At 50.3% G+C, this 27876-nt stretch overlaps 12 protein-coding genes across 12 annotated transcripts; 7 read left to right on the top strand and 5 right to left on the bottom strand.

Annotated features, from left to right (window-relative positions):
* Positions 1–154: 154 nt before the first annotated feature.
* LTR84_011600 (uncharacterized protein) lies at positions 155–1360 on the top strand (the record flags this gene model as incomplete). The annotated part of the gene is made up of 1 exon (XM_064855129.1): positions 155–1360. One exon carries the CDS (start codon positions 155–157, stop codon positions 1358–1360), a length of 1206 nt encoding a protein of 401 aa, XP_064708718.1.
* Positions 1361–2046: 686 nt separating this feature from the next.
* Positions 2047–3654, bottom strand: LTR84_011599 (uncharacterized protein; the record flags this gene model as incomplete). The annotated part of the gene is made up of 3 exons (XM_064855128.1): positions 2047–2261; positions 2349–2949; positions 3052–3654. The coding sequence occupies 3 exons, from the start codon at positions 3652–3654 to the stop codon at positions 2047–2049; spliced, it is 1419 nt and encodes a 472-aa protein (XP_064708717.1).
* Positions 3655–4837: 1183 nt separating this feature from the next.
* On the bottom strand, positions 4838–8780 carry LTR84_011598 (uncharacterized protein; the record flags this gene model as incomplete). Its single annotated transcript, XM_064855127.1, has 2 exons — positions 4838–8664; positions 8717–8780. 2 exons carry the CDS (start codon positions 8778–8780, stop codon positions 4838–4840), a joined length of 3891 nt encoding a protein of 1296 aa, XP_064708716.1.
* Positions 8781–9321: 541 nt separating this feature from the next.
* LTR84_011597 (uncharacterized protein) lies at positions 9322–10044 on the top strand (the record flags this gene model as incomplete). Its single annotated transcript, XM_064855126.1, has 1 exon — positions 9322–10044. One exon carries the CDS (start codon positions 9322–9324, stop codon positions 10042–10044), a length of 723 nt encoding a protein of 240 aa, XP_064708715.1.
* A 142-nt stretch (positions 10045–10186) lies between these two features.
* Positions 10187–11836, bottom strand: LTR84_011596 (uncharacterized protein; the record flags this gene model as incomplete). The annotated part of the gene is made up of 1 exon (XM_064855125.1): positions 10187–11836. The coding sequence occupies one exon, from the start codon at positions 11834–11836 to the stop codon at positions 10187–10189; it is 1650 nt and encodes a 549-aa protein (XP_064708714.1).
* Positions 11837–13593: 1757 nt separating this feature from the next.
* On the top strand, positions 13594–14727 carry LTR84_011595 (uncharacterized protein; the record flags this gene model as incomplete). Its single annotated transcript, XM_064855124.1, has 1 exon — positions 13594–14727. One exon carries the CDS (start codon positions 13594–13596, stop codon positions 14725–14727), a length of 1134 nt encoding a protein of 377 aa, XP_064708713.1.
* Positions 14728–15355: 628 nt separating this feature from the next.
* Positions 15356–17062, top strand: LTR84_011594 (uncharacterized protein; the record flags this gene model as incomplete). The annotated part of the gene is made up of 3 exons (XM_064855123.1): positions 15356–15373; positions 15434–15517; positions 15575–17062. The coding sequence occupies 3 exons, from the start codon at positions 15356–15358 to the stop codon at positions 17060–17062; spliced, it is 1590 nt and encodes a 529-aa protein (XP_064708712.1).
* A 241-nt stretch (positions 17063–17303) lies between these two features.
* On the bottom strand, positions 17304–18200 carry LTR84_011593 (uncharacterized protein; the record flags this gene model as incomplete). The annotated part of the gene is made up of 1 exon (XM_064855122.1): positions 17304–18200. One exon carries the CDS (start codon positions 18198–18200, stop codon positions 17304–17306), a length of 897 nt encoding a protein of 298 aa, XP_064708711.1.
* Positions 18201–19172: 972 nt separating this feature from the next.
* Positions 19173–20399, top strand: LTR84_011592 (uncharacterized protein; the record flags this gene model as incomplete). Its single annotated transcript, XM_064855121.1, has 1 exon — positions 19173–20399. The coding sequence occupies one exon, from the start codon at positions 19173–19175 to the stop codon at positions 20397–20399; it is 1227 nt and encodes a 408-aa protein (XP_064708710.1).
* A 640-nt stretch (positions 20400–21039) lies between these two features.
* Positions 21040–22100, top strand: LTR84_011591 (uncharacterized protein; the record flags this gene model as incomplete). Its single annotated transcript, XM_064855120.1, has 3 exons — positions 21040–21473; positions 21535–21891; positions 21944–22100. 3 exons carry the CDS (start codon positions 21040–21042, stop codon positions 22098–22100), a joined length of 948 nt encoding a protein of 315 aa, XP_064708709.1.
* Positions 22101–23227: 1127 nt separating this feature from the next.
* Positions 23228–25276, top strand: LTR84_011590 (uncharacterized protein; the record flags this gene model as incomplete). Its single annotated transcript, XM_064855119.1, has 4 exons — positions 23228–23401; positions 23457–23707; positions 23766–24749; positions 24847–25276. 4 exons carry the CDS (start codon positions 23228–23230, stop codon positions 25274–25276), a joined length of 1839 nt encoding a protein of 612 aa, XP_064708708.1.
* Positions 25277–26039: 763 nt separating this feature from the next.
* LTR84_011589 (uncharacterized protein) lies at positions 26040–27749 on the bottom strand (the record flags this gene model as incomplete). The annotated part of the gene is made up of 1 exon (XM_064855118.1): positions 26040–27749. The coding sequence occupies one exon, from the start codon at positions 27747–27749 to the stop codon at positions 26040–26042; it is 1710 nt and encodes a 569-aa protein (XP_064708707.1).
* Between the last annotated feature and the right edge of the window lie 127 nt (positions 27750–27876).

Below are 27876 nucleotides of genomic sequence, written 5' to 3'. Positions count from 1 at the left end.
ATGCGGAGAAACTAGCTTCTCCGAATCCTCCACGTGACCATCAACTTCGAGCGGTTTTCTGCGACAGGCACGATAGGCAAGCATGCTTCTCTATCCTCGTCATCCTTGGACGGAAATAGTCATTCGACACTCAACTGTCCAACTCTCAAAGCACATGTCCATTGTGCTTCGAGTCCCTCAAACCGCAGCGATCAGGGCACGGTTCGGCCTTCGGGCTTTCTACACGCAAGCCAGTCTGTACAACAAATCTCAAAGACCTAGCCGGAACGATGTCCGCGCAAGTCTACGACCTCCAAGCCCGGTGCAGATTCGGCGCCGTGGGCCTCATGATCTTGACCAGCTGAGAGCTCCCGATGAGAAATATGTTGCGCGCCCAGTAGAAGACCATAGTGGCAACATATCTCTCTCCAAGCGGATCAATTATTGGTATCGTCTGGCAAAGTCCCAGCAAGAGTTCTATGAAGAAGGAATTCGCAGAGCAAAAGAGAACCATGAAGAGGCCAAAATCATCAGAGCCCGACTCCATCCCTGGTACTCTGGGGATGCTGCGCTTTCTGGTGGTTCCAAGACACCTTCCGGAGAGGTCATTCCAACCATAACTAGGAAAGACTTTCAGATCCTACGGCGCGCTCCGGACGACTATCGCAAGCTTCCCCTTATTAGCCTTATCGTCAAGTTCTGCGGTGTCTTGGCCCCTCTGGTTGTGCGACTAGTACCAATATCATATCGACCAAGGGCTTGTCTCCAAAAAAGCGATCAACTCGTCCTTCTGAGACGTTTGTCTGCCCGTTTAGACTGGGTCGATAAAGAGATCATTTCTTGGATTGAACCGTCTACCACAACGCGTCGCCGATTCCAGGAAATTGCGCATGCAACAGGTCGCGAGAAATTTCTCAACAGATGCATCGTACTCTGGCTTCTTGCATACTTAGTCCGTTCACATCCACTGTCACGGTTGATTCCCTATCTCCCGCTTCGCGGACGCATCCTTCTTGTCAGAGTTTACGGTCAGCGATCCGTTGCCCAGAACTACCATGAAGAGATTTTGGAAGATACAGCTCTTGTCATGCGTGAAGGTGGTTTCGGAAAACTAGATCCCCGCGATCTGGCTGACTACTGCACAAGATTTGGGGACATTGATTTCGTACGCTACTGGGCTCGTCAGGCGGTGGAAAAGAATGAACTTCCCGCTTCCTCCATCATGGTGAAGCATCTTGCACCTACTCGTGATGCCTATGCGAAATACTTGCTCGCTCCCGACAAGATCACTGTGAGACGAGACCTACGATTTTTAGTCGATCAAGAGTGCAGGCTATCCGACAAAATTCCTGGGTCCTTCTTGGGCCCGAGTGTCCAGTAGTTCGCCCCCGGTCATTGGTGATTCGATCGCAACCATTACTTCTAGATCGAGGTAGTTCAGTCATCAGCAAGCAATCGTTGAGGTTGATCATCTCTTCGTGACATAAAACTGGCATTAGAATTCTGAAAACTTGGCACTCACATCAATTAGGCAGCGTCTATGGTCCACTAGGCTACGAACGATAAAGGAGTCTTCATATGGCGTGGTAGACCTCTCCATCCAAAGCACGTGCTCTCTTCACTAGAATATTAGGATTTGAGCCCATTCACGCATACTATACACCTCGGTCAGAGCTCGCTGCTAGTGGCTTCGGAGCAGTGGATGGACCATTTTGCCATGCAACAAGAATGAGCAGAGTGTTGGGGCTGCCTCTTGTCAACTAAGTCAGCTTTTCGATAAAAACCGAATGCACATATAGGACATCAGGCTATGCCAATTTACCGCATGAATCACTACTCGGGTACCAAAACCATGAAGCTGGTCCTTCAATTTTGATTGAATACTTCGAAATGGCTCTCAGGCCTATATGTCATATCTCATCAATCAGAATTGCACGCTGTGCACTCAAACCGGCTGCTTTCCCACCTCTGTCAGATTTTCCACCCTCAGATGCGCGTGCCCTTTGCATGGATTTTTTCTATAATGCTCGAGTCACAAACATATGAGTGGTGATGTGGCGAAAAACTTCACCAATTCTTCAATCGATCGAGCCTCGACTCAAATATCGATGGGATTCCAGTCTCCTTGAACTCAACCCCATCATTGACCATACGAGCCAAGCCTTTTGCGGACAGGAAGATATGTGGCATTCCGGCACCATTGAAGCCAGCACATATGAACTGATTCCGCCTTCCTGGAACGACTCCAATGTGAGGATATCCGTCAGGCGTTGCGCCCATGACTGTATGATTTCATTGTTAGCTGAGATGGAAGACCATTAGGGAACACGAGAGAACAATGGAGAAGGGGTTACAGCTGAAAGACTTACTTCCTGTCCAGATCCGATCGACCTTCGCACCAGAAATAGCCCAATCCTTCCACGTCGTCGTCATACGCTTCTCAAAATACTCTCTCATCTCCTTTTCCATGGCCACCTTGCTGTCGTCAACTGTCCCTCTGAACAGCTCTTCGTGGGTTCCAAACACACCATATCCACCACCGAAAATCACGCCTCCGTCCGGCCGATGCACCAAATAGTCCTGCATCCCACCACCATAGGCTAGATTATACGTGTTGACCCTGTGCTGAAGGTCGAGGAATCGGCTGTCACCGTCATCTTTCCTTACGACATAACTGGCTGTGCCCCGCACCGGGACGATCTTATGCTCGTATATGTCCGGCAGCAGAGCTGGGGTATATGCATTCGTGGCGAAGATGACCTTCTTCGCGCGAACTTCGCCTCGTGTCGCCGTGGAGAGGGTGTGGTAGCCGTCGGCATCAGGAATGTCAGAGACAGAGTTGACCTGTGTCTCGGTCTGAAAATTGATCTTGTCAATGAAGCTCGAAAGCAAACCGGACACGAATTTGTAAGGCCACAGCTGTGCCGCAGGGACGTTCAGCGCGCCGTAAGCGCAGGAGACTCCCGTGATCTATATCGCAGCATGGAAAGTCAGCAAACATGTAACACAATCGCCCAGCCGACCAAAGAACATGGAAGAAGGCAGTAGGAAGAAGCACGTTTCCAGACTCACCCTCTGGACACCATCCCGCGACAGAACGCCCGTGCCCTGCCCATCAAGAATCTGCACCTCCCTACCCGCGGTTTTGAGCCCCGCAGCAATCTTCTCTCTAACCATGTCGACCCTCTCACCACTCAACTGTTCATCGAGAAAAACATCAAAACTCCGTGTCTGCAGGAAATCACACTGAATGCCCTCTTCCTCAATCACATTCTTCAAAGCCGTGATCTGCGCGACTTGAAACGCAATAACCTCCTCCGCGGCCTCGATCCCTGCGCGCCCACCTCCCGGGACCGGCACGTCGAACGCTTTCTGCATGTGCCAGGCCGCGAGCTTCGTGTGTCCGCCGTTGCGCCCCGTGGCGCCGGAGCAGAGTTGGCGTGCTTCGAGGATGAGAATCGATGGTTGGGATTCTGGCGCTGCAGTCTTCAAGAGGTGATATGCGATACTGACGCCGGACATGCCGGAGCCGATGATTGCGATGTCGACGGTAGGCGGTAGATTGGGCGTCGAGCGGTATGTATCTAATGGACTGAGTTCCGTGCGCCAGAAGGATGTCGTTGATGTCGGGTGCGGAAATGTCTTGTGCGCTGGGATGGGGTGTTTGGGCGGCATGGTTGCGTCGATGGATGAACTGGATTGGACTCTGAAGGTTTGACTGGGTCTTTTCTCTCTTTCTGGGGAATACGCACAGCCAAAGAACAGCTCAGGGTAGACCTTTGGTTCTAGAACCCTGTTCCGGATCTCAATATACTAGAGAAAGCACCACCGTAGGTGTCACATCAGCGATCCCAAACCCTAGCACTTCTCAATACCAGACTCTCAGAATATCCGATCCACGAAAACACCTCGGTCAGTTTTTATACCAAGCATCTGTCAAGGAAGCTCCTGGGCGTTCAAGCTTTCGATACAGCACAGCTACCTCTATATATATATAGTATCCACCTGCCGAAGTCCCCACAATTGATATCAGATTACTCGTAGCAGTACCGAGTCCTGGAGTAACCCAGCTTATGTCACCTTAATACTCCAGTAGGGATGCAACGCCGATCGCCAAGGCAGCACTCAATCTCAATCCCATCCATGCGTGCAGGCCCGTATGGCCCACAGATTTGTAACTAATGGACATTAACAATCACCAGCCAGTGCTGAAATGCGATCTACATGCGGCATCGCACGATGCGGCACGGCACCGCAGCTTGATTGAGACAGATACACTACGAGTTGTTACAACGCTTCGTTTCCACTCCCGAGCCAAGGGTAGGTAGGTACTCGTACTCACTAGCTAGTTACTAGCGGGAACATTCACCAGATGAGGAAGGACGTTGAGATGGCCGGATATCTCTCCCGGGGCGTTTGCAGGGCCTGTGGTACGCGAGGGGGATACGCGGTGGCCAATGATTGTTGGCTCGCTGGCGTAAACCGATCAATGCCCTTGATTGGAGTGGACGTGGACGACGTTGTCAATGACGTATCTGACTCGGCAGCTAGAAGTCATGTTCGAAGCTCCGAGTCAAGCTGGCGATGCGACAGGGTGGCTGGAGGACAGTAGAGGGCTACCTAGGTAGCTATTGCATGCCAGTGTAGCTTCGTAGCTCGAGTCACAGTGCTGGCACGTATGGGCATCCAATGGGCCATATCTACCTATGTGCAAACCTTAGGACCCGTCAATATAGAATTGACAATAGACGACCGATATCGTATCGACAAGAGTTTATTTTCTCCTGTTGGATCATATACGTATGCCACCTATGTAATATGTAGGTATCATACACTTGCGTCCAGAGCCCGATGTGAATCACTCGCTCTCCGTTTCTTCGTCTTCGCTGTCATCATCGCTGGGCGTGGATTTCCTTTTCAATCCCCTATTTTGACCCTGAGATGATCTGATCTGGCTGCTCTTGGACCGCTGGGCCGATTTGTTGATGCTGGCCATAAAATCAAATGTTGTATCATCGACTGAACTCTCTTGTTCGTCTCCTTCAGAATCATCCCCCGAATAAGCATCGTTCTCTTTGTCTTCGTCATTGTCTTCGTTGTCCTCCTCCTCGTCTGAGCTGGTGTTCTCGTCTGAAGTTTCCTCGGGCTCATCATCTACCAAGCTGCGACTTTCATTATCGCCATTGGCACCATTTGCTAGATCAATACTACCCGTGTCATCCGCGTCCTCGTCTGCTGGTTCTTCATCCTCACTTTGCTGTATCTCGACATTTTTGTTGGCAGCAGCGCCCGCGTCCTCGTCATCGTTATTGTCTGAGTCTTGTGAGTCATCATTCTCTCCCATGTGCAAATCAGCAACTGTGTAAGGATGTATTTCCTGTAGTGGCGATCGTGTGGCTGCACGAAGTTGTATAGGAACGTTGGGTGAAGGCCGTTCTTGTGATTGTGACTGAACTTGAGAGGATGTAGACCGTCTTGGGTTTGATGGCGGCGGCCTGAGGGCTGAAGTATTTGTTTGAGTTTGCGCAAATAGTTGACTCGATCCGAGTGTCTTCCCAGGTGTGTTCTTTGTCAATAGTTTGCGATTTGTATGTGGAGTCTCTGTAGCTTTCTTACTCGCAATCTCGCCGTCTGAATCAATCCCATTTGCTTTAGTCTGGGGTTCGGCCTTATCATTACCATTGTGTTCCTCTGGCAGATTGTCTGAGTGGATCCCATTTGACCTGTCTTCAGATGCCTTTTCTTGAGCAGGATTGTGTTGTTCCTCTGACAAATCCTCCACATCAGAGTCCTCATCATCCACATATTTGGAAGAAAGTTCTGCTCGCTTTCCTGAATTCGAAGCTGTGCCTTCAAGCCGCTTTTGCATTTTGGACGGCGTCAATACCCGGCTTTTACCGGGTGTCTTCTCCAGCGCAGGTATTGGTACGTATTTGCCACTCTTGTGCAACCCATGGAGAGCTCGGTAATGGTTCGAGCATTGTGCTGGTGTCCTGGTCTTCATTCTCTGGCTGACTTGGGACCAGGGTATGCTCCAGTTCTTCGCGTCTGCAGAAACGCCAGCATCATTCCTGACTGCTTCTATAGCTTTATTCAAGGCACTGTTCTCCTCGCGACTCCATTCACCCGATTCGGTCTCCTTGAATTGAAGCTTGTGTCTCCATCTCTGCGCAACAGCATCTTGAGTCCGCATCATGGCTTTTGCGATTTTCGACCATTGTGTACCCATTTCTTTATGCAGGCGGAGAAGTTCCTTGTCGTCTTCATCTGTCCAGTTGAGTGATCCTTCGAGATTTTGGAAATTACGCTCGCGATACCGTAACATTGACCTTTTGTCTCTTCTGGGTAGGACACTGAAATACTGGGCCATGAAGTCGAGTCGATTGATGAATAACCAGTTCCAAGTACCACCCCGGCCCCTTTGAAGAGTGTCCGTCATCATATCATTGAATTGCGCACCAGTGATGTGGTGTTCTTCACAAAAAAGGTCTTTCCAATTGTTCAACTTTCTGACCTCGGAGTCTCCAAATGCACCAACTTGGCCTTGTCGACCATTAGCATCGCCATGCCCAGTTTCTCTCTCATGTCTTGCCAAGGCTGCCCCGGTTGGGAACTTTTCGTTACATGCCTGACACTTAAGCAGGTATGTGTGTACATTAGGCTTCTTGACATGTTTCTTGAGTGCTTTCTCAGATTTGAACTTCGCATGACAGGTACGACACTCAAACATTTCGTTCGCAGCCTTCTTCGGTGCAGGCTGAAGAGACGACTGTTCGTTGACCGATTTTTCAGCAGTATCACCGGTGTAGTCTGATGCGGATTCTTCATCGGCCTCAGAGGCTGAAGCCTTCGAGAAAGTCCTCTTGGCAACAGAAGTCGCAATACCGGAAGCCTCTTGCGCCGAATCACGAGGACGAGCAGTCTTCATCGGGGAATTATAATTAACTCCGGCCTCAGCTCTGCCTTTACCATTGGTGGTGGTATATTCCGACTTTTTGGATTTAGTAAAATTGGCCAGAAGGTTGGAAGTCTTCTTGTCGTTATTTTGTTCCTTGTGTTCTTGTCTCGCCGTTTTGGATGCTGAACTTTTGCTTGCAATCTGAGATGAACTGCCGGCTTGACTGGTGCGTGGTACTAAAACTTCCACTATCTGTTCGTTCCGCTTGGGCGGTCGGACCGGGTCGAGGCTAGGGTGTCGGGGATTCGAGCTTGAGTTGTATGATTGTGTCCAATTTTCAATACTGCTTTGGCGTCTCGCCTGAAGTTGCGGAACTATCTTCTGAGTCACTTGTTGGGCCTGCAGATCTGGCACAAGATCAGCGGATGAGGGACCCAATGTAGGCGATGAAATGGTAGTCTTTTTTCTTCTCTTGAGTCGTCCAGATGAGACACTCTCCGGGTCACTTGGTGATTGGGATTTCCGTTTCCGTTTCCGCTTCTGACTTTGCTTTGATATTGGTGTTTCTGTGATCAGGTCATCGTTTGAAGCAGCATTTGGGCGAGGCGAAGCTAAAATCCGTTGAATGGCTGGAGGTGGTGCATGATCAACTTCTGGGTCTTCATTGGCATCAATGTGATCATCTTCCATCGGCAACTCGGCTGGTGATGCCTCAGCAGGAGTTGTGTATTCCGGAGATCCATCAGCTCCCAACTCTGTCGACTCGCCATCGGAATCATGCTCCTCCGCACCATCCACTTCCAGGGGTTCTGGCTCAGCCTCAGCCTCAGCCTCTGACCCCGGAGCTTCCGCTTCTGGGCTTTCATTGAGTTGCATGTCCTTCAACTCAGAATTGGCGTTCTTCACCTCTTCCGCAGTATCAGCTTCTGATTCCACCCTGTCTTGCTCTTTTCCAGCTTCAGCCATTGATATCTCCAAGGCAGTGTGGCGCTTCATGTGCGTTTTCAAACTGTCAGCTCGGCTCAGGATTTTACGACATACAGCACAGGTATACTTGGCGGAATGGCTGTCGGCATGTCTGGTCGCTGCTTTGCGTGAGGAAAAGGTCTTGGTACATCCGTAGGTTTCAGCGGAGGGACATGGCCAACGTCCATTATCATCGGCTGAGGGTGCATCAGGAGTGGTGTTGGCCGCCGAATTGGCCTTCGAAGCAAGACGACGATTGACGGCGGTGAAGCCAGTTCCAGCTCCTGCGCGTGACTGAGAGGCACGCCCAGCTGAGGTTTTCGGGACATCGTTCCTTTCCCCCGGCAGCTTTGACCGAGCAGTTTTCTTAGGTACGGTAGCTCGCGTTGGAAGTGTTGTGGTCATCAGTTCTTCTTCGTCTTCCTGCGAAGAATCATCCGTAACATTCCCCGTGTTCGTGTCACTCACTTCCTGCCTCTCATCCTCAGGTGGCCGTAGGGATTTTCGAGCTTTAGGCGCATCGTCCACATCGCTCCCGTCAGAAGTCTCGTATATATGGAACGTCTCGGGCTCCAGATCTCTCAGCTGCGAACTTTCCGGGGCACCTTGGCTGATAGGCTGGGCCTCGTTGGGCAGCAGCGAGAAGCTTCGCGCACGGTGGCTTTTATCGACAGTGGTCTTCTTGTTTGCCTTTCGGTTTTTTAGCTTATTGGTCGAGCGCATTTCGCCCTGGGGAGAGGCGGAGGTGGATACTTGTGATCGGAGCTGGGAAATGTCGTCGTCGGGATCGCGGTCGTCGGGGATTTTATCGAGGTCGAAGTCTGGATGGTAGAGTATTAGAAAGAAGGCAGAGGCTCATCTGATGTGACTCACTATCTTCTTCTGCGTCTGCCACAGGAGTCTCTGTCTCTCCCTCTTTACTTTCGGCGTTGCCCATGGCGCGGGCCTGGGGATAGAAAAAAGAATGAAGTGGGGGGTTGGCTTAATTCAAGTTGGAGAACATTTCTTACGGCAGGAGCGCGAGCGCGACTGGGGGAATGCGAAATAAGAACAGGAAGGAGCACTCCCCCGTCATCAGGGATCGAAATGTTAAGGGAAGGCGCGATCGCATAGCACTGATATTCAGAATTGAGGTATTCACGACTCACTGTTCAGTTCCCGCAACTTCTATTAGTAGCGATCAAAATGCATTTCAAATGAGGCTGGTTGCTCCCAGATTTCACTTTCAGAGGAGGTCTTACCGATTATTCAATGCCCTAGAAAGTGGAGAAATTGCACGCTTAACTAGCACGGAACAGGGGTGCGTGCTCAGGTTTATAGGCGGTCCCATCCCGAGTCCCGATGATGCAGGGCCATCGATATGGATATCGATTCCTCAATCCTCATCCAACCTCAATCCGACACTCACTGCAGGCTGCCCTCAATTAACCAGTCGAACCTCACAATCAAGTCATTTTCCCTCTCACTATCAAATCCAAATGGTTCTCCTCAACACCACTCCCCAGATCCTATCCGCCATCTCGTCCCTCTCCACCTCCGAGCGCACATCACTCGGTACTGACCTCGACCTCCCCACTACGACCAGTGCCCCCATCGAGCACAATACTCTCATTGCACTCTCCCGGCTCACCAAGCGATTCACGCTCAACACCCTATTACACGGCACTCACGTCTACATCGCGCCTGCGCCATCGAAGCCCGAGCCCTCGCCGCAGTATGTGGAACTCATGGCACGGCTGCGCAGGGAGCAGGAGCAGCGCGAGTACGCCGCCCTAGTGTCGAAGCGGAGAGTCGAGGAGGAACTGGCCACGGGCGGACACGATGACATAAGTCCATCGCTCGTGCTGAATATTCTGCTCAGTGTGGTCATGTGTGCTGCGGCCATGTTGTACCTGACTAGATGGTGGAACAACGACGGTGTTCGAGTTCTTGTGTCGCTCGGCACAGGGTTCGTCGTCGGAATTGCTGAAGTGACTGTCTATGCTGCCTATCTGCGGAACGTGCGGGTCAGTAGAGAGAAGGAGAGTGCCAAGCGTGAGAAGAAGCAGTTTATTGCAGAGTTTCGCGGCGATGAGCCCCCCATACCGTTGCATCATATCGTCGATGAAAGCCAAGAGATTTGGGGTCGTGGAAAACATGGTGGCATGAGAAGACGAGTGCGAGAAAAATGGGAGAAGGACCAGGACAAGAAGAATTCCTAAAACAGAAAGTAAGATATATTAAAGAATCTAAACATAGTGGTATCAAACACCATCAGACACTCGCCCGGTGTACGAAATGTTCCAATTTGGTTCGTAAATCTCATGAATCAAGTCCGAGCCAATCTCTTCAATCCATCATATCTCAAAAGTCATAAATCCATCTTTTAAACCAGCTTTTAACTCTCTTCAGCTCAGCACGTCTCGGTTCCAGCAACAATTGCCCAGAGCACGTCTTACCAACAAATCCATTGTTTGGTCCATCGCGGACAAACACCTGTTGACCTCGCAATATGGTCGCCTTGACTTGTCCGATCATCGTCTTGCCTTGATATGGACTGCATTTGTTCCGGAACAACATGGTGCTGGGCTCCACGACCCACTCAGCAGTATCGTCAAAGATGCAAATGTCGGCATCGAATCCGACCGCCAGTTGGCCTTTCTGTTTCTCAAGTCCGACCTGAGCAGCAGTATTCTCACAGCACCACTTCACAACATCTGTGATAGCTGTGTCTTTTGATGTCAACCCTCGTCGGGTCATTTCAGTCCATAGGATAGGGAGGCCCATCCCGACCGACGATATTCCACCCCATGCAGAAAAGAAGTCGCCCCGATCAGTCTCAAGTTCCAATGACTTTGCTTGATCCTTTGGTAGCGCTACGTGACCAGGCACGTACGATGGTAGAAGCTTGAGATCTGGTGTGCAGGGTGAGTGGTCAGAAACAACTGTCTTTATGACGCCCTCTTCCAAATGTTGGCATAATTCTTCCCACAGCCTATCTTGATTCGACTTGGTGCGGATTGGGGGACAACATTTGTGTCGGGTGTCGCCTATCGGTATTTGTTCCGCTGCCAGAGAAAGATAATGCGGACAGGTCTCAGCTGTGATATTGATTCCCTGTGCTCTTGCCTTTCTGAGAAGCGGGATGGCCTCCATGGCCGATAAATGGACAATATGCAATGCCAAATTTGGTGCCAAGTGTGCCATCGACAAGATTTCCTCAACGGCATATGTCTCAAATGCAGGAGGCCTTGAGGCTAAGAAGGTACTGTAGGCGTTGAGTGGGCCATGAGGCTGGCGCGGTGGTAATGAGACTTGGACGTCGTCACCAACAGAATCCGCAATAGGAGGGATCATTTCTGCATGAAACATGACCGTGGTAGGCTCATCTGCAAGCTCGGCAAACACTTTTTCAATGTCTATCGAAGAAACAGCAGGAAATTCTTCCACACCACTTTCGATCAAGAATCCTTTGAATCCCCTCACACCTTCCCTTACCAATGCCTTCAGTTCACCAGCATTACCTGGGATAATCCCTCCATAAAAGCCCACATCGACCCAGCACTGGCCTTGGGCAGCCTTGATCTTCTCATGGAGGTTTGCCACAGTGGTCGTGGGAGGGATTGCATTCAGAGGCATATCTACCACAGTGGTTACGCCACCGAAGGCTGCTGCTTGTGTACCTGTATAGAATCCCTCCCATTCGGTCCGACCCGGTTCATTAAGGTGGACATGGGCGTCAACCAATCCAGGAAGTAGTATATGAGGCGAGTAGTCCGTATATGGCGTATTAGGTGGGAAGTCTGATGCAGGCACGACCGAATCAAAAGTTGCCGTGATCTTGCCTGTCGCATTGGATATGACGATAGTGGCCGCCGTGAGACCTCCCGATCGAATAGCCCGTGACGAAGCAATTACAGTGATTGGCGATGCATCTGTTGAGTCTGATAAGGCATTGGGTGGAGATCTGGGCGGTGTCGGATAAGAATGGAAGTTGTCTCCTTGAGTATTCATGGCTAATGTTGGATTAGTGCTCGCAGCTAGGCTTTGCTATAATGGAGAGAAGGGTCGTTAGGCACGAGAAGAGTAGGATCTGGGGAAGTTGTAAGCATGGGTAGAGGAATATGGCTCTTATCAGTGAAGCGATAAGCGAGATGAATGTTTGAAGAAGTTCAAGCACACATCAGGTCGGATTGGAGCGCGACCAGCCAGACCTGGAGACAAAGAGAACCCATTTGATAAAGAACATTTCGCCTGGGACTGCCCGAATGTCAACCAACATTCGCGTCAAGTCGGGATTGACCAACTCCCTGTCTGCACGTAATCGACTATCTGGAGTCCCCGAGAATCATTGGGGGTGAGGGTGGAGGGAGTGAAGCGGCCGAGTCCGAAGACAAGATTTGGGAAAGGAGGAGTCATTGTCGCCATGTCATTGGTAAATGCAGCGTGGGTTCAGTCGCTCAAAGACCGCAGAGGGCGTATCTGTTACTCGATCAGATCAAGAATAGATAAGAAAAGCTGCGGCAAAGAGCAAGCTTTCCAGAATAGTGGGTGTTGAGTGGTGAAGGGTGGGCTGACGCACCATCGTTATCGTTGGGATTTCAGCCATGTGCACTTGTGTTTTGCCTGCAAGTGCCAGACTTGGCGGCGAACTCCCCCTGCGCCGGTCGCACCTGCCTCCCGGTGGCTCTATCGGAATGCGATAAGGTTCACTGATCAGCCTAAGCCCTTTTCAGCCGAGGCTAAGCTGCTCTGCTCCGTCGCTATTACTCGATATATATCTCTTCTTACTCGATCAAAACTCCTGACTGGAACCTGCGGTTTCATCGATTTGTAAACTCGTCGGTGCACGGCAGTCCAGCGTACGACTCCCGAGGTCGTCGAAGAACCTTTCTCAGCCGCAACAAATCTTGCATCTCTCGAGGTGACGTATTTCCGCGGACCACCTATTCCATGGGAGGTCACTTACTGAGAGCCGGAGAGAGGTATCTCGGTGCGGTCATAAACAGACAGATGCTTGATTCAGACCGAGATGTATCACTTGTCATGTAATCTCGGGTTTGTCTGCGAGATCGAAGGGGCGGACGGCTTTCGGCGGAAGAGCGTGGTAAGTGATGCCTCCATTTCAGCCGCCGCTTTCGGCCTCAGTCGCCGTAAAAGGAAGGAACGGCAGCACAACAATCATGCCAGTATTGGAGTGGTATGTAATATCCACTACATCAAAGGACTGTCATTTTTCCATGACTCTGTGATGACAAGAAATGATCAAGAACCTTGAAAAGAGGAGATTTTCACAGTTTCTGTCTCCTGTTGAGCTTGAACTCCATAATTCTTCGCGGAGTCATGTGCCCCGCAGAGGCCCCAAGTGTTGAGCACATCCTCATGTAGCGCAATTTCACTTGCAAGTCAATTACTCCGCCGGAGTCATCTGTTCACGAACTTGAAGCCTCCGTCCCGTACGGCGATCAGGCAGACCAGTGACACTGCAGAAATGGGCGACTCTCGTGGAGGTCTGCTTCGAACATCGGTCAATATGATCTATCTCAAGAGACCAAGATCATGCGGTGAGAAACTTTTCAACGGTTTTCAACATGGCTTGCTACAAGACTTGTGAAGTGGACACTAAACTCGTCGATGGGCCAGATGAAGGTTTGAAAGCGAAATGCTGCCTCAGGTTGGTAGAGTATTTATACAGAAGGAGGTCTGCACCTAGCTCCAATCATGTTATGTCTTCCACTTGATGTCATTTCCAGACCCTCAAGAAACTCGCCATGGCTCTATCAGTGACGGCCGACTTACAGCAGATGTCTCTACTGTGTCGACTTGTGAAATCTGTGAGAGCAAATTTCCACCTTGCAGATGCCTCCCGAAGAAATGTTCCTAAATCTCTCCAAACTAATGAAGGATGCGAGTGCACAGATGATTACTCTGGCGCAGGTGGCAGCACAACATACGTAACAGGTTCACAGAATAGCCTCCACAGGTTGCTTCTTGATCTTCCACGAGAATTAATCCTCAGCATTGCGCACTTTTTGGATAAGGAATCACAAGTCCTTCTGAGTCTCTCTTGCAAGCAGTTTCGTGACATTTTGAGCTTTGACCTCGATTTGGCGTTTGTTGATCGTGCTACGAAAATACGATTCCTCCAAATTCTTGAGCTAGATTACCCAGAGTATCTGACCTGCCGCTCGTGTGCCATGCTTTATCGATGGAGAGTGATACCTTCATTTTATGTTTGGTGTCCGCGCGACGGCCAACACTCGCTCGAAGACCGGATATCGTCGCCCAGCTGGTACATGAAAGCAGGGTTGAACAGTGTCTGGATACAGCAGGAAATCATTGACCTGATCCACCGGGCCCATGAGTATGGCCAGAAGCATGGTCTACCTTTGTCTTATTTGAATACAGAGGGAGTCGACTATCGTGGAGTCTCACATACGAGTGAGGCACGGATCGTGGATGGTCAACTGATTCTTGCCAAACGAATGGAAGTGGTGGTGATGCCAGGCACAGATATGGCGCAGATGTCGTTCCCCTTCAGCATGGCTTGTTGCGACCACGTGTTCATAACCCTCGGAAAACCGGGCCAAAGCAGTATCTGGCAGAAAATCGAGTCAGCGGTCGCATCCTTGTCATCTCTAAGAACAGCTGAGTTATTCAAATGTTCGTTCTGTGAGACTGATTGCGAGTTGTTCGCCATCAAGGTTGAGGAAGGCCGGATGCAGATCGTCATGAACATCTGGAGAAACTACGGAGGCCGACATGAGAAAATACCTTCGACCAAGCAACACGGGCATCTGAACCCTCAGCCACTCGACGCGGAAACAGTCTCCCAGAGGAACTTGCAAGCGCTTTTTGAGGCTCAAGGGGGAGAGGTTAAAAGCATAAACACTAATGATGAATAGCAGGAGAAATGATCTTTTCAAATCCACAAAATGTAAAGTAGTGTATGTGTCTCATGTCACTGTTCTTAGAAGTTTACAACCTTTATGAATGCTGAACTCCGAGATCAACAAGCGACCAAAAGCAATGCTTAAACAGATATGGGTGTTCTTAATAGCTTAGCATTGGGGAAGCTCATGGTTCTATGGGTAATCTGCATTCTGCAAGCCCATGTCCTTTGATTGTTGTGGTTGTCTGCACCGTGCGAATAGATGATGCTGAGCGTGGACTACTTAGTACCAGTAGTTTTACCCTTAGGCGCGCAATGTGCCTAACCTAACAGGTCGTTGACCACCCAAATTCGAGCTAGTGATCCACTAGAGTCGTAATAGTGGCTGCCCGCCATTATGTAATCGCACCTTCCCAACTTGAGTGCTGAATTGGGCCGCAGACAAAATGTTCGCCAAGATTTCGTTCATAGGCTGCGTTTTATTCTCCACTTCTTGTCGGTCAGTGGCTCATCATGAACTTCGTGAGAGGTTTTTGTTCTGCCTCGACATCAAGTGAGTACATCTCAGTAGAATACAGCCTTTACAGCAGGAAGGCTGATACACTCGTGTACACCTGCCTCGAGATATCTACCCCTACATCATGACAGACGAGCTCGAAGTAAGATCCTGCTTTGACATTCGGCACCTGCCTTACAGAACTTTTACTGACCCACCATAGGCACGGCTTAAAAGCCATGCACGTGCCTTTGACAGTCTATTGTCTCTCATCCCAGCGAAGCTATACTATGGGGAGGATGTCAGCGTATGCATATGACTGGGCGACTGTATTTTGGGAACACTGGTGTTAACAGTAATTCAGGATCAATGGCAGCGAAAAAAGCAGACCCCCGAACAAAAAAGAGCCGCGAAGATGGCCAAGCTAGACCCAGACAACTGGAAAAGCGCCAAAGATGTCATGGACGAAAGGGCTGCTACTGTTGCGCTAAAAAGAAAACGAGATGATGGCGACGAATCTCAAGATGACAATCAAGATATCGGGACCTCGCCACACCCCGAAAACCTCGAGCCTCCCAAGGCAGCACAAGCCGCAAAGATTCAAAAACACAAGAAGCAGAAGCTCGATACAAAGATGGGGAAACAGGCACAACCGCAACCTCAACAAACCGAGACTGAGGAGCAGAGGAAAGAACGAAAAGCTCTGCAGAGAGCAGCAAAACGAGAGCGTAAGCAGGAGATCAAAGCCAAAAGCAAGGCTAAGTTCGAAAGGCAACAAGAAAAGAAAAAGCAAAAAGTCGAGCGCCATGATCAGGCCGGGCCCAATCTTCAAGAAGACGATTTAAAGTTGAAAATTCCTCTCGATCTAGCAGTCGTCCCTGCAGCCAAAAATACAGTTCCTGACGATCAAGTATCTACGGCCTCATCAGGGACCGACCATCAAGAAGTCTTCTCCCCACCCCAGGAATCAGCCACATCTTCGACATCATCAATATTGCCTATACCAGACAACACCCCTAAAATAATTGCTGCGGCCGAGACAAACTCCAACGCTTTGACAAGCAATCCAGCCGCAGGCACTCCACGTGAGAGACTACAGGCCGCCATTCAACAGCTGAGAACGGACCGTAAAGCTGGAGGTACTGATGGCCAAGCCCCCAAATCCCGACAAGAATTACTGGATCAACGACGACGGAAAGAAGAGGAACGAAAAGTCGCGAAGAAAGAACAGAAGCGGAGAGAAAAGGAAGAAGAAGCACGACGTCAGGAGGAAGAAATTGCTCGTCGCTTTTCTCCTGGTGGGTCTGGCTCGTTGCTCGCATCACCTCGATCGCCCATTGTCGGTGATCTGGCTTCGATTTCGAGTAACAACAATAGTTTCAGCTTTGGGAGAATCGCCTTTGACGACGGCACTCAAGTCGATCCCTCAATCTCTGGATTTCTCGACCAGCACAAAGCAAAAGGCCCTAAGGATACTGCTTCAGCACTGAAAGCAGCACAAAGCAAGAAAAGCAGGTTGGCCAGCCTGGACGAAACGAAGCGCAAGGAGATTGAGGAGAAAGATATGTGGCTCAATGCAAAACGACGTGCTCATGGAGATCATGTTCGCGATGACACCAGTTTACTGAAGAAGGCATTGAAGAGACAACAGGGTCAGAAGAAGAAGAGTGAAAAGGAATGGACCGATAGGCTTGCGGGCGTACAGAAATCCCAGGAGATCAAGCAGAAGAAACGAAACGACAACCTGTCAAAGCGAAAGGATGACAAAAAGTCCGGTGGCAAAGGGAAAAAAGTGAAGCGGCCAGGATTCGAGGGCAGCTTCAAGGGGAGAACGGGAGGAAAGAAGAAGTAGTCAGTGGAAGCAATCCGAGGTCTTGTTCCATTAGTACAACGGTTTCCACGATCACACATTATGAGTTGGGTTGAGAAAAGACTTGTTCAACTCTTGAGCGAATATTTGTCTCGCACTGGACCGAAAAGTGGTATACGAATACTCGTTACTTGCATAGCAAATTGGGAAATGAATGATGATAAATGTCCTAGAACTCCTGTCTTGCATTCCATACAGAACCTGAACGGCGCTCATAGGCATTTCACATACCATCCCAAACGTGACCCATAAGTCGATTCGCCGTATTCTTGACATAGTGAGCTGTCGCTCCAGACGGATCGTTGAGATCCGCCTTATTGAAGCCCGGTCCAGAATTATACTCTCTAAACGCAGCATACCAATTCCCCTGATGTGCAAAGCAATGCTTCAACCCGTCGCCGTGCCTGGTACCTGTCGTGCCATCTCGAACCATCTGCAGGATCGAGTGAGCCGGGTCGGCAGGATCAAACTCGACGCCGTTGTGGCTCTGCATGAGGCCAGGATTCCGTACGCCGTTGTCGCTCGTCCCGACCCTCACGTTCCCGCCGGATTCTTGCATGATGATGCACAGGATGACGCGGACGTCAACGCCGGACTCGCGTGCCACACGCTCGATGGATTCCTTGATCAAGGCGATCTCGCTGTCTGAAGAGTTGTACTTCATCAGCCTGACGTTGGACTCCCACAGCGCGGCGTACCGCGCCCATTGGCTCGGATGCGGGAGTTGAGAAGCTATCCCGGGGTAATCCACGAAGCTGCCTCCACCCTCGCTCCCTCCGCTCGAGCCAGGGATCTCCTGTGACGGAGCGGGCGTGGCGATGACTTGGTTGATGACTAGATCGTTCGATATCCCAGGATTCGTAGACTGGAGTTCAGAGACCGAGATACCAAGAACCCGTGCCACGTCTCCCAGAGTGAACAATACTGCACCCGTCTGGTCAGAAGGGACATTGATCGTCTGCCCAACCCAGAGGCTTTCAGGCTTGACACCCGGATTCGTCGCGAGGAGTGTATCGAGTTCAACGTTGAGCTTCTCGGCAACTACAGATAACGTGTCGCCTGCTTGAATCGTATATTGTCCGACAAGCGTGCCTGCAATCTTGTATGAGACTTGTGCCATGGCTGTTTTCTGAGTCTCCCTCACGGAACAAACAATTTGAGTACCAGGGCGCTTGTTACTGAGTTTTGTTGATACAGTAGCTTGGATTTGCACGGTCACATAGTCGACTTTTCCTCCATCACCGGCTGGAAAAGCTGAAGACCAAAACCAAGCGAAGTAGTGTTTCAGTATGACGCGTCAGGCCTCAGCCCAAGCAGGCTGCCAGCTTCTGATGTTCCGTTGTGTGTCTTCTCCATTTATAGATTTATTTACAAGACTAGCCCCCATTTGTTTGAACACAGGATTATTATCATTGATATTAAAAGATATCGTTGCTATCAGTGGCTGCCGCCAGGCTAGCATGCCGTTCCTAGGCAATCCGCGACTCTGGCAAGCATTCGTGCTTAGACTAGAATAGGGTGTCACCTGGAGCCGTGAGAATGCCGTTGTGCCCTAGAGTTCTGCATTACAAACCTAGCACCGGTTTCACCACTTAGCCTGTGAAAAGACCGAGTCTAGTGAATCGAACGAGGTTGAATGGAGTTAGTCTGACCGTTCAGTAGCGAGTCGTGAGTCTACGAGGACTGAAGAACACTAGTATCGAAGCAAGGTCGTGGAGGCAGAATTCACCGAAACCCACAAGATGGACGTCCTTGGGACAAGTTTCATTGGTCGAAGCTCGAAAAATGTCCCATTGCGAAAGTCCCACAAGTTCGCTTGTGCCTCCAGATGGATCATCGTGGTCATCCTCTACCGACGGGGCTAGCATGCACTGGCCGCATAAAGCTGGGTTTCTCTGGGAAGGAGCAGCTCGCTCCACGAATGAGCACAAGTTCTCCACAGCCTTGGCCCCGCAAAGTTCGCTAAACCTCGCAACAAGGCTGAGGTCCTTGAGGGACATACTCACGCATAAATACCACCTCTTGCCAACACCCCATGCAGTGCCAATGAATCTTCTCATGATCCTGCAGGATTTGATTGATCGCTGAGATCATGTTTTTACAAATTTTACTGGTTGCGCTGATAACCTCTGTGGGAAGAGCTTGCGTTCCTCAACATCTCGATGTCCGGCAAGTCGATCAAAACATACAAAGGCGTTCTCTACACACTCCTTCGTCATCTAAGATCGGTATTGCAAATGTGAACCTGTTTACAGGGACGCGGTTTCGACGTGGTGCCCTAGCCATTGTCGGTGGTCGGATCACATTCGACCTCAAAGATGTCGACCAATGGATCAATGGCAACAGCGGCTACCTGATCCCTGGCCTCATTGACAGCCATTGCCATCCAGGTTCGATCGGTGACCTCAAAATTCTCAGCTCCTACGGCGTCACATCGGCCATGGGCATGAATTGTGCAAACTATGCTCTCTGCGCATCCATGAAAGACCAACCCGGCTTAACATCATTCTTCACCGCAGGCCATGGAATCGCAGCACCCGGTAGCGCACATGCTTTGATATTCCAGACTCCACCGGAACTCCTCATCAATAGCACCGCAGAAGCTTCCATGTTCGTTGACTATACGTTTGGCAACAAATCCGACTGGTTGAAGATTACCGCTGAAAACAGGGGCCCGAGCCAAGAGACACAAAATCGACTTGTGAGCCTGACGCACGCCGCTGGCAAACAGGCCATGACGCATGCCGCAGGTGTCGACTACTATCTGCAAGCAATCGCTTCGGGCACAGACGGGATTCAGCACACCCCGGGCGACAGACTGCTGACTGCAGATGCTATCAACGGTATCAAAGCGCACAATAAGTGGGTTACTGCAACTATGGTCCTTGTCAAGGCATTCATCGCAAGCCCACAGGCGCTCGCCGTATCGAGCTACACGAACGAATCCTGGCCGACCGTGGTACAGAATGTTCAGAAGATGTACAAGGCGAATGTGACACTGCTAGTCGGCACAGATGCTATACCTGCCAGTACCTCGTCATCGCTCGGCGGCATCCAGAATCCTCTCGGAAAAACCGTTCACGATGAACTGGACGTCTTCGTCAACCAGGTCGGCTTCACACCGGCTGAGGCTCTACGGGCAGCAACGGTCCTGCCCGCGAAGATGCATAGACTAAGTGATCGGGGAGTCATTGAGGCAGGGAAACGCGCTGATCTTGTATTGCTAAGGTCGAACCCGTTGAAAAATATCTCGGCTACCAGAGACATTGTCAGGGTGTGGAACGGTGGGATTGAGTTCAATGCCACTGCCGCTCTATAAGTCTGGTCTGTGTTGTTAGGTATATGCAACATATGAGATTTCTTTAGCTATTGTAAGCGATGACTCCTTTATAGGGTATAACACAAAATTGACACGAGCTTTAAGAATCTGAAATGACCCCTGCTCCCTTTGGACGTTCCAGAAACCCACCATTGGGTGCGTCTCGTTTTTTGGCAACTACTAAACAGGGATATTAATCATATATACCCATGTATAAAAGATTAGTGATAGCCATACCACTCGATGCTGGTCTGTCTTCATCACTCCTTATGAGAATATACATGAGATTATGCACCCACCGCTTACCCCAACATCATGCTTAGACCTCCGACGTTGCACACAGGGCACTCAACAATCGCTTACCTAGGTCGTCACCGATTCTCCAGCTGGAAAATAATAATCAAGGGCAAAGGTACGGTTATCTGAGCAAGAGTCCACTATTAGGCCTCCCCTTCGTGCCATAATATATAGCTGTAGAGCCAGCATCCGGATTACTGATCCCCACAACTTAAGCCGAAGATCCGAGGCTGGATTGTGGAATCTGTATGGACGTTAACTATATCCTCGATATAACTACACCGGCAAGTATCATGGGCAACACAAAAGCACCAACGTTTGACAATCGTGAGATCGGGGAACCATGTCCAACCCATTAAGAACCATTGAAGTCCCCAAGAGCTATGCCACTCCACCCGACAGACCCATCTTAATATCAAACCACCCCTCCAGGGCTGAAGGCGTGACACCAATCCAGGTCGTGACGCTCAATCGACCGGAAAAACTCAACGCCTTCTCGATCGAGATGATCAATGCACTCGAGGACTTCTTTACAACGGTCGACGTGGACGACCGTGTCAAAGTAATCGTCTTGACTGGTGCCGGAAGAGCCTTCAGTGCCGGAATTGACCTTTCCTCCGACGCCACCGCAGGAAAGAGCCAGCCGACACGCGATCTCCGAGACCCCGGCGGCACACTAGCGCTCGCCATGTATAATTCGAGCAAGACTATTATCGTCGCGTATAATGGGCTGTCCGTCGGTATTGGAATGACGTCGACTCTGGCGGCTGCCATTCGGTGAGCAACTTAAAGCCGTCTACCAAGGACCAGGATAGCTACCACTAACCTCCCAAACCAGCATCGCAAGCGTGAAATCAGAGTTTGGCTTCCCCTTCGCCCGCATCGGCCTGACGATGGAGTCGAGCAGCAGCTTCTTCCTGCCGCGTATGGTCGGGTATAGCAACGCAACATACCTACTGACGACCGGACGGCGGTTCAAAGCCAACCACAGCACGCTGCAAGGGATCTTTGCGGAGCTCTTGCCGGAGCCCGAAGACGTCCTACCACGCGCGCTGGAGATAGCTAAAGATGTCCTCGAGAACGTCGGTACCATGGCCGCGCATCTGAACCGCCAGCTCATCTGGCGCAATCCTGGATCTGCGGAAGGTGCGCATCTGGTTGATAGCCCTGTGCTATTTGATATGTTTGGGTCAAAGTAAGTCATTCCCGTGATTACATTTCTCGGTCCGTCTGCTGACAGCTTTTAGGGATCATCTTGAGTTCAAAAAATCCTTCTTCGAGAAACGTAAGGCAAATTTCACCGATGTGCTCTCGAAGGACGCTCCAAGGACGTACCCCTGGTGGACTGAGGTCTCAGTCGCCACTCGACCCAAGATTCAAGATCGAGCGGAGCCAAAGCTTTAAACATTTGAATTGTAGATCATCTTTGCCAGGATGAAAGCAGATAGCTAGGTTGTCTTGAGATAGCAACGCAATAGTCGAGCGAATATGGTGGCGGACGGAGCTAAGGACGCAAGTCGCTTCAAATCGTCGTACTGTGAGTGGTCCCATGCTGTACCTCATAGATCTGTGCAAAGACCAACTTCCCCATGGTCAAGATATCATCATTCACAGTCTTGTAGCATGAAAGATTGCTGCTCAGGTCCGTGTCGCAAATGACGTAGTTACCTTATGTATATCTGGATTGCCGCTGTTCCCGGGGCTAATAATGCTTGGGAGCGTCCCCTATTCCGCGATCTGACGCAATGAGATTTCCTGGGAGAAAGTGTAACGCAACCTCATCAACCACCTAACCAGGACTTAACTGGTGAGATAGGGAAGGAGATATCCAATCAGCCAGTAAAGAAGATCCTATCAATGCTACATATTTCCCAAGAATGTTTCAACGACGCGAAATCACGGCGCCCAAGATGCGTGTACTGGGCGAAAATCCACTCAGCTACAGTTTCCAGCTTCACAAGCCTCTCACTACCTACGGAGGTGCTTGTGAAGTGAATGCCTGCAAGATAGTTTATGAACCACTTCGGGGTTCCGATGGTTAATCAGCGGGTATCGGATTCGAGTGCAGGGGGACATCACTCACTGTCATTGGCCCCTATTATCTCCCTTCCCGGAGAGAGATCTTTAAAGCTCAACCTTCTCCCGGATACGAGGTAGGGTTATAATTTAACCACGCTACAAGCTACGATGCCAGCGAGGCACAAAGATCCCAGTCTATTTGCTTTTTGGTCAGTCTGTGGCTTAATGGACTTTCGATTTGCGCTAAATTGGATTTAAGACTTGCCTATGCCTCCGGGACTCCTTGTGTCTCACACGGGATTGGCGGTCAATGACTTGGGCCATCCCTCCGATAGGCATGGCTTTAATTCCGCAATATCAGATTGTTCGCTATGGATTCTACTGAGCGGGCGTCGTTGAAGATTGACGCGATTATATTTAAGGAGGGTTGTTTCGACACATTCAAGAGTTGAGTATCTACAGACAAGACCTTTCCATCGTTCCTCAATTTCCCAACAAGCGACGACACAACTATGGACGCTCTCGATCGAAATTTGATCGATGCCGAAGTGGACGCGGATAGGGGCAGATCCAATCGACTATCATACATTGCATCTTATGGGCCCGACGTGGAGAGACAATGTCAACCCACAGACGCGTCACGCATCTCTCAAGATTCATATGATCAATTGAGCTCAACTTTGACTGTATGAGCTGTGGAAAAGACCTCCGATTTCAGATGATTTGACTGACCATAGCCAGCATGCTGCTACCCTCCGTAGCTTACATCCACTTGAGATGGAAAGGATCCGGACACAACGGACACAACATCTTAACACTGTGGGAAGTCGACCACTGATTGGAGCTAGAAAGTACTCTACAGCAACCATCAGAACCACCAACACCTTGGGTGCTGGTAGGCCGGTTCCCAGTAACAGGAAGGAAGAATATATTGTCGAGTTCGACAGCTATGAAGATCCAGAACACCCACAAAACTTTCCTTTTCCAAAGAAGTATCTCGCCCCGACACCCCAGGTTTTCGATCACTTCATATTAATGCTGATCCCACAGATTGATTCAATCGGCAATACTCTCCTTCATCACCTTTGTCGCCTCTTTCTCCAGCGCCGTGTTCTCGGCCGCGATTCCTCAAGTCTCGGAGAATTTCCATGTCAGCACCGAGGTGGGCATCCTCGGGATTTCCCTCTACGTGCTTGGGTTCGCGTTCGGACCTATTCTATGGGGTCCTGGATCGGAGATTCTAGGCCGTCGCCTTCCCCTCCAAATATCCATGTTCGGCTTTGCCATCTTCGCCGTTGCTTCGGCCACCGCGAAGGACTATCAAACGCTGATGCTCACTCGATTCTTCAGCGGCTTCTTCGCGGCGGGTCCTCTGGCGATCGTCCCGGCGTGCTTCGCAGATCTCTATGATGACGCCACGCGAGGACTTGCAATTACGGTGTTTGCGATGACGGTCTTCGTCGGCCCATTCGCATCGTTCGTCGGAGGGTTCATCGTCGACGATGCTTCACTGCGCTGGCGCTGGACAATGTATATCTCGAGCATCATGGGCTGGCTCAGTTTCGGCCTCACGCTGTTTCTGGTGGAATCGTACGCGCCGGCGGTCCTAGTGGCCAAAGCAGGACGCATTCGACGAGAGACGAAGAATTTCGCTATCCACGCCAAACAGGAGGAGATCGAGGTCGATTTCAAACAATTGCTCAACAACAACTTCTCGCGTCCGATCCGTCTGCTCGTCACCGAGCCGATTGTCTTCCTCATCACGCTGTACATGTCTTTCATCTACGGACTCATCTACCTTTTCCTGGGCGCTTATCCAATCGTGTTTCAGGGGGTGCACGGCATGAATGCGGGCGTTGGGAGACTCCCATTCATCGCACTGATCATCGGCCAACTCCTGGGCGGAGTCTACATCCTGCTCGAGCAGGCATCGTATCAGCGTAAGCTGAAGAAAAACAACGGCGTGCAAGTCCCCGAGTGGCGGCTGCCTCCGGTCATCGTTGGTGCCGTCTGTTTCAGCATCGGCCTCTTCTGGTAAGATACCTCTTTTTGCAATCTTCAACAATTTACCTTTCCCAACACCTCTCTTCTTTAGCCCATAAAACTAACACACTACCCTCTTCCCCAATAGGTTCGGCTGGACAGGCTACACCAAATCAATCCACTGGCTAGCTCCAACAGCCAGCGGGATCGTGACGGGCTTCGGGATCCTGTGCATCTTCCTGCAGTGCTTCAACTACCTGATCGACACGTACCTGATGTTCGCGGCGTCATGCATCGCCGCAAACTCTCTGCTGCGCTCCTTCTTCGGCGCCGGCTTCCCCCTCTTCGCCGACCAGATGTTCCACAACCTCGGCATTCAGTGGGCTGGCACGTTGCTCGGCTGCCTCGCCGCCGTGATGGTGCCCATTCCCGTCGTGTTTTATCTATATGGTGAAAGGATTCGTGGCTGGAGTAGAGTCTCCGGGTTGGGCGATGGGACTGGCAGTGCTCATGGCGGAGGGAGTGCGTCTCGGCCTCCGAGGACCATGGATGATGTAGAGAAGGAGGAGGTGGTGTGAAAAAATTGGTTCTTGGGTAGATGGTCACATTGGCCATTTCTTACGTAGCAGGCGAGGCTGACTACTGACTGGCGTTCTGGACTGGCTGAGATGGATTTGTTGTAACCAATAGTGTAGTGTATAGAATAGGAAGGGTACACCTGAAGCCTAAAGTGCACCGAACTAGAGCCTGTGTTGGAATATCTTCTTACAATAAATCGCTGTCCTGATTCGGGAAATCTGTGCAATTGATCACTCGATGACAGACTCACAGAATTGCATTGCGGTGAAGAAGCATGGATGAAGGATAGCGTTTTCATTCATCATCATTATCCAAACACGAAGTGTCGTGTCTCTACTAAAGGCTACGCCATTTCAGTAGCCTGGATCCGGGTATCATATGCAATGCAAAATTCCATGCAGTTTCCCCATTTGAAAATGCAAGTCCTACACAAATGAATGCAATAATTCGTGTGTGTCGTGTTCGTGTGTCTCATTTAGATGACATATGCCCGCTGTGGTGACTCACGTCTATCCGAAAACCCTCCCCAGATCCATCAGCAAAGTCCCCCACAGAAAAACCGTCTCTGCTTTTCGAATATTCCTTTCATGGTTTGAAAATGCTCAAACATGTGCATAGCTTGAGATAGAGCGAAAAAATTAATGCGGTCGGAAGGTTCCTGGGCCGGAGGGGTGCGTACTGGAAATCCTCCATGCGTCTTCGTCCAAAGGCAAGTCCGCTAAGATAGCAGTAATCAGGTCACAAACGGCATGATGACGACATTTATCTCTTCATCTTTGCTTCAGCTTCTTCTAAAAGCTCCAGTATGACGGCTTGTGTCGAAGGTCCTGGGCCCTCAATGTCATCCCAAGGCATAGCGCGGCGTCTTTTAGTCTTGACTTGTAGTGGTTTTGATGGCTCTGCTTTCGAGGCAGCAGTCGAATTTGGTTTCGTAGCGACTATGGGGGTAGCCGACTGGTTGTTGGTGGATGGATTTGCCACTTTTGTCTGACGCCGTGGCTCTTGAACGTTTTGTGGCAGCGGACGTTTCATGGGAGTGACCTTGGTGTCTTTCAAAAAAGTATGTGAGTTCTTGTTTTTAGATGCGGTAGATCCCTTTGAAGTCTTTTCCTGAAATGGTTGATTACTAGATGCTGCTAGGGGAGGTTTCGGTACTTGTTTCATTGTTGTTGAACAGCTTTGACCAGAAGCTACCATCTCGGCCTCGACTTGTTCAGCAAAGGCTATCATCTCAGAGTCGTCAATCTCGTTGAATACGGCACTGAAGCTTTCGTTCAATACCGATGGTACAGGTTCCGTCGTAAGGTCATCGCTGAGGGGAGTTGTATGCTTCGGTTTATCCTTGACAGCAAACCCTGGATGTGAAAGCTCGATCGTAGAAGTTGTATGTCCATTGGAAGGCGTAGATGGCAAAATTTCTGTATTTGTGTCCTTGAATGGAGAGATGGAAACAGCATTTTCATTGGGCGCAGTGGTTTGACCATCACAGAGCAGCAAGAATTCGTTATCATCAATGCCATCAGTGAAATCTTCCTCAACACGACGGTTATTCTCAGCAATGGCCGATTTATGACCCACCGTTTCCAGTCCTTTATGATATTGAGGTGCTGCAGGAATCAATGAATGCCTTCCAGCACGTGGTAGGTGTTTCGTGCCGTCATTTCTTTTCGTTGGAGTAGAGTTGATGGATTTGGTCACCTTGATGCTCGGCAGAGAAGTGTGCAAATGATTTTGCAATGTTGTAGATTTATTTACTGTGGTTAGGCTCTTCTGTGGTTCTAGAACCTTTGGATAATTTGCTGAAGTAGGCGAGGCGTGGGGGAAACGTCCAGCCCTTGAATTTATTTGTGACGAACGCTGCTCTTGGAGAGGTGATGATAATCGAGGGCGCTGCCTGGGATGGTTTAATGACTGTCTTGCATCGAGAGACTTTGTGATCGAGACTGCTTGTGAGGGTGGCTCCAAGGCTGGAAGGGCATCTGGTGCACCAATGTCTTGTTGCGCACCGATCTCTTCCGTCATCTCCACCCGCTCCCTACTATCAGCGTCGTCCTCAGTTTCAGACTGCAATCCATCCCAAATGCCATCCGGCGCGTCATCTCCAGAGTTTACGGCAGTGTTGCGAGACAGACGCGAAGGTGGCGGATGCTTTGTCCGTGGTTGGGCAAAGAACTTATTCAATCGTGGTTGACTGGCAGCCACTTTACCCCAAGTGTCTTCAATGGTGATGCGTCCTTCATCCAGCATCTTCTGCTTGACAGCGCGGTCTCTGTCTGCTTTCTCTTCCCGTTTGCGTTTGTTGTCCTTTTTGGTCCTCTCCTTGTCCAAAGCTTTCCGGCGTTTTTCTTCTTGTGCGTCCTGGCGATCAGCGCGTGCCATCTGTGAAGCAGTGTACCGGAAGCCAGTGTCATCTTTCTTGTGAGCCCGTTTAGCCTCCTTCAGGGTCATAGGAGGCTTGACGGGCCGTGGCATGATGGAGGAGGTGGGAAGAGACGGTTCATAGAAGAAGGCTTTAGTCTTGCAAGGGTTGTCGCTTCGTCAAATCGATGGGTGGCTTGTGGTCTGGATTTGTGGCTTGAAGAACTCGGATGCACTGCAA

This window comes from Exophiala bonariae (genome assembly GCF_035927105.1).
Source record: "Exophiala bonariae strain CCFEE 5792 chromosome Unknown scaffold_6, whole genome shotgun sequence".
Taxonomy (NCBI): Eukaryota; Fungi; Ascomycota; class Eurotiomycetes; order Chaetothyriales; family Herpotrichiellaceae; genus Exophiala; species Exophiala bonariae.
The sequence above is the reverse complement of the archived record's forward strand: the minus strand, read 5'-3'. Positions and strand labels throughout refer to the sequence as shown.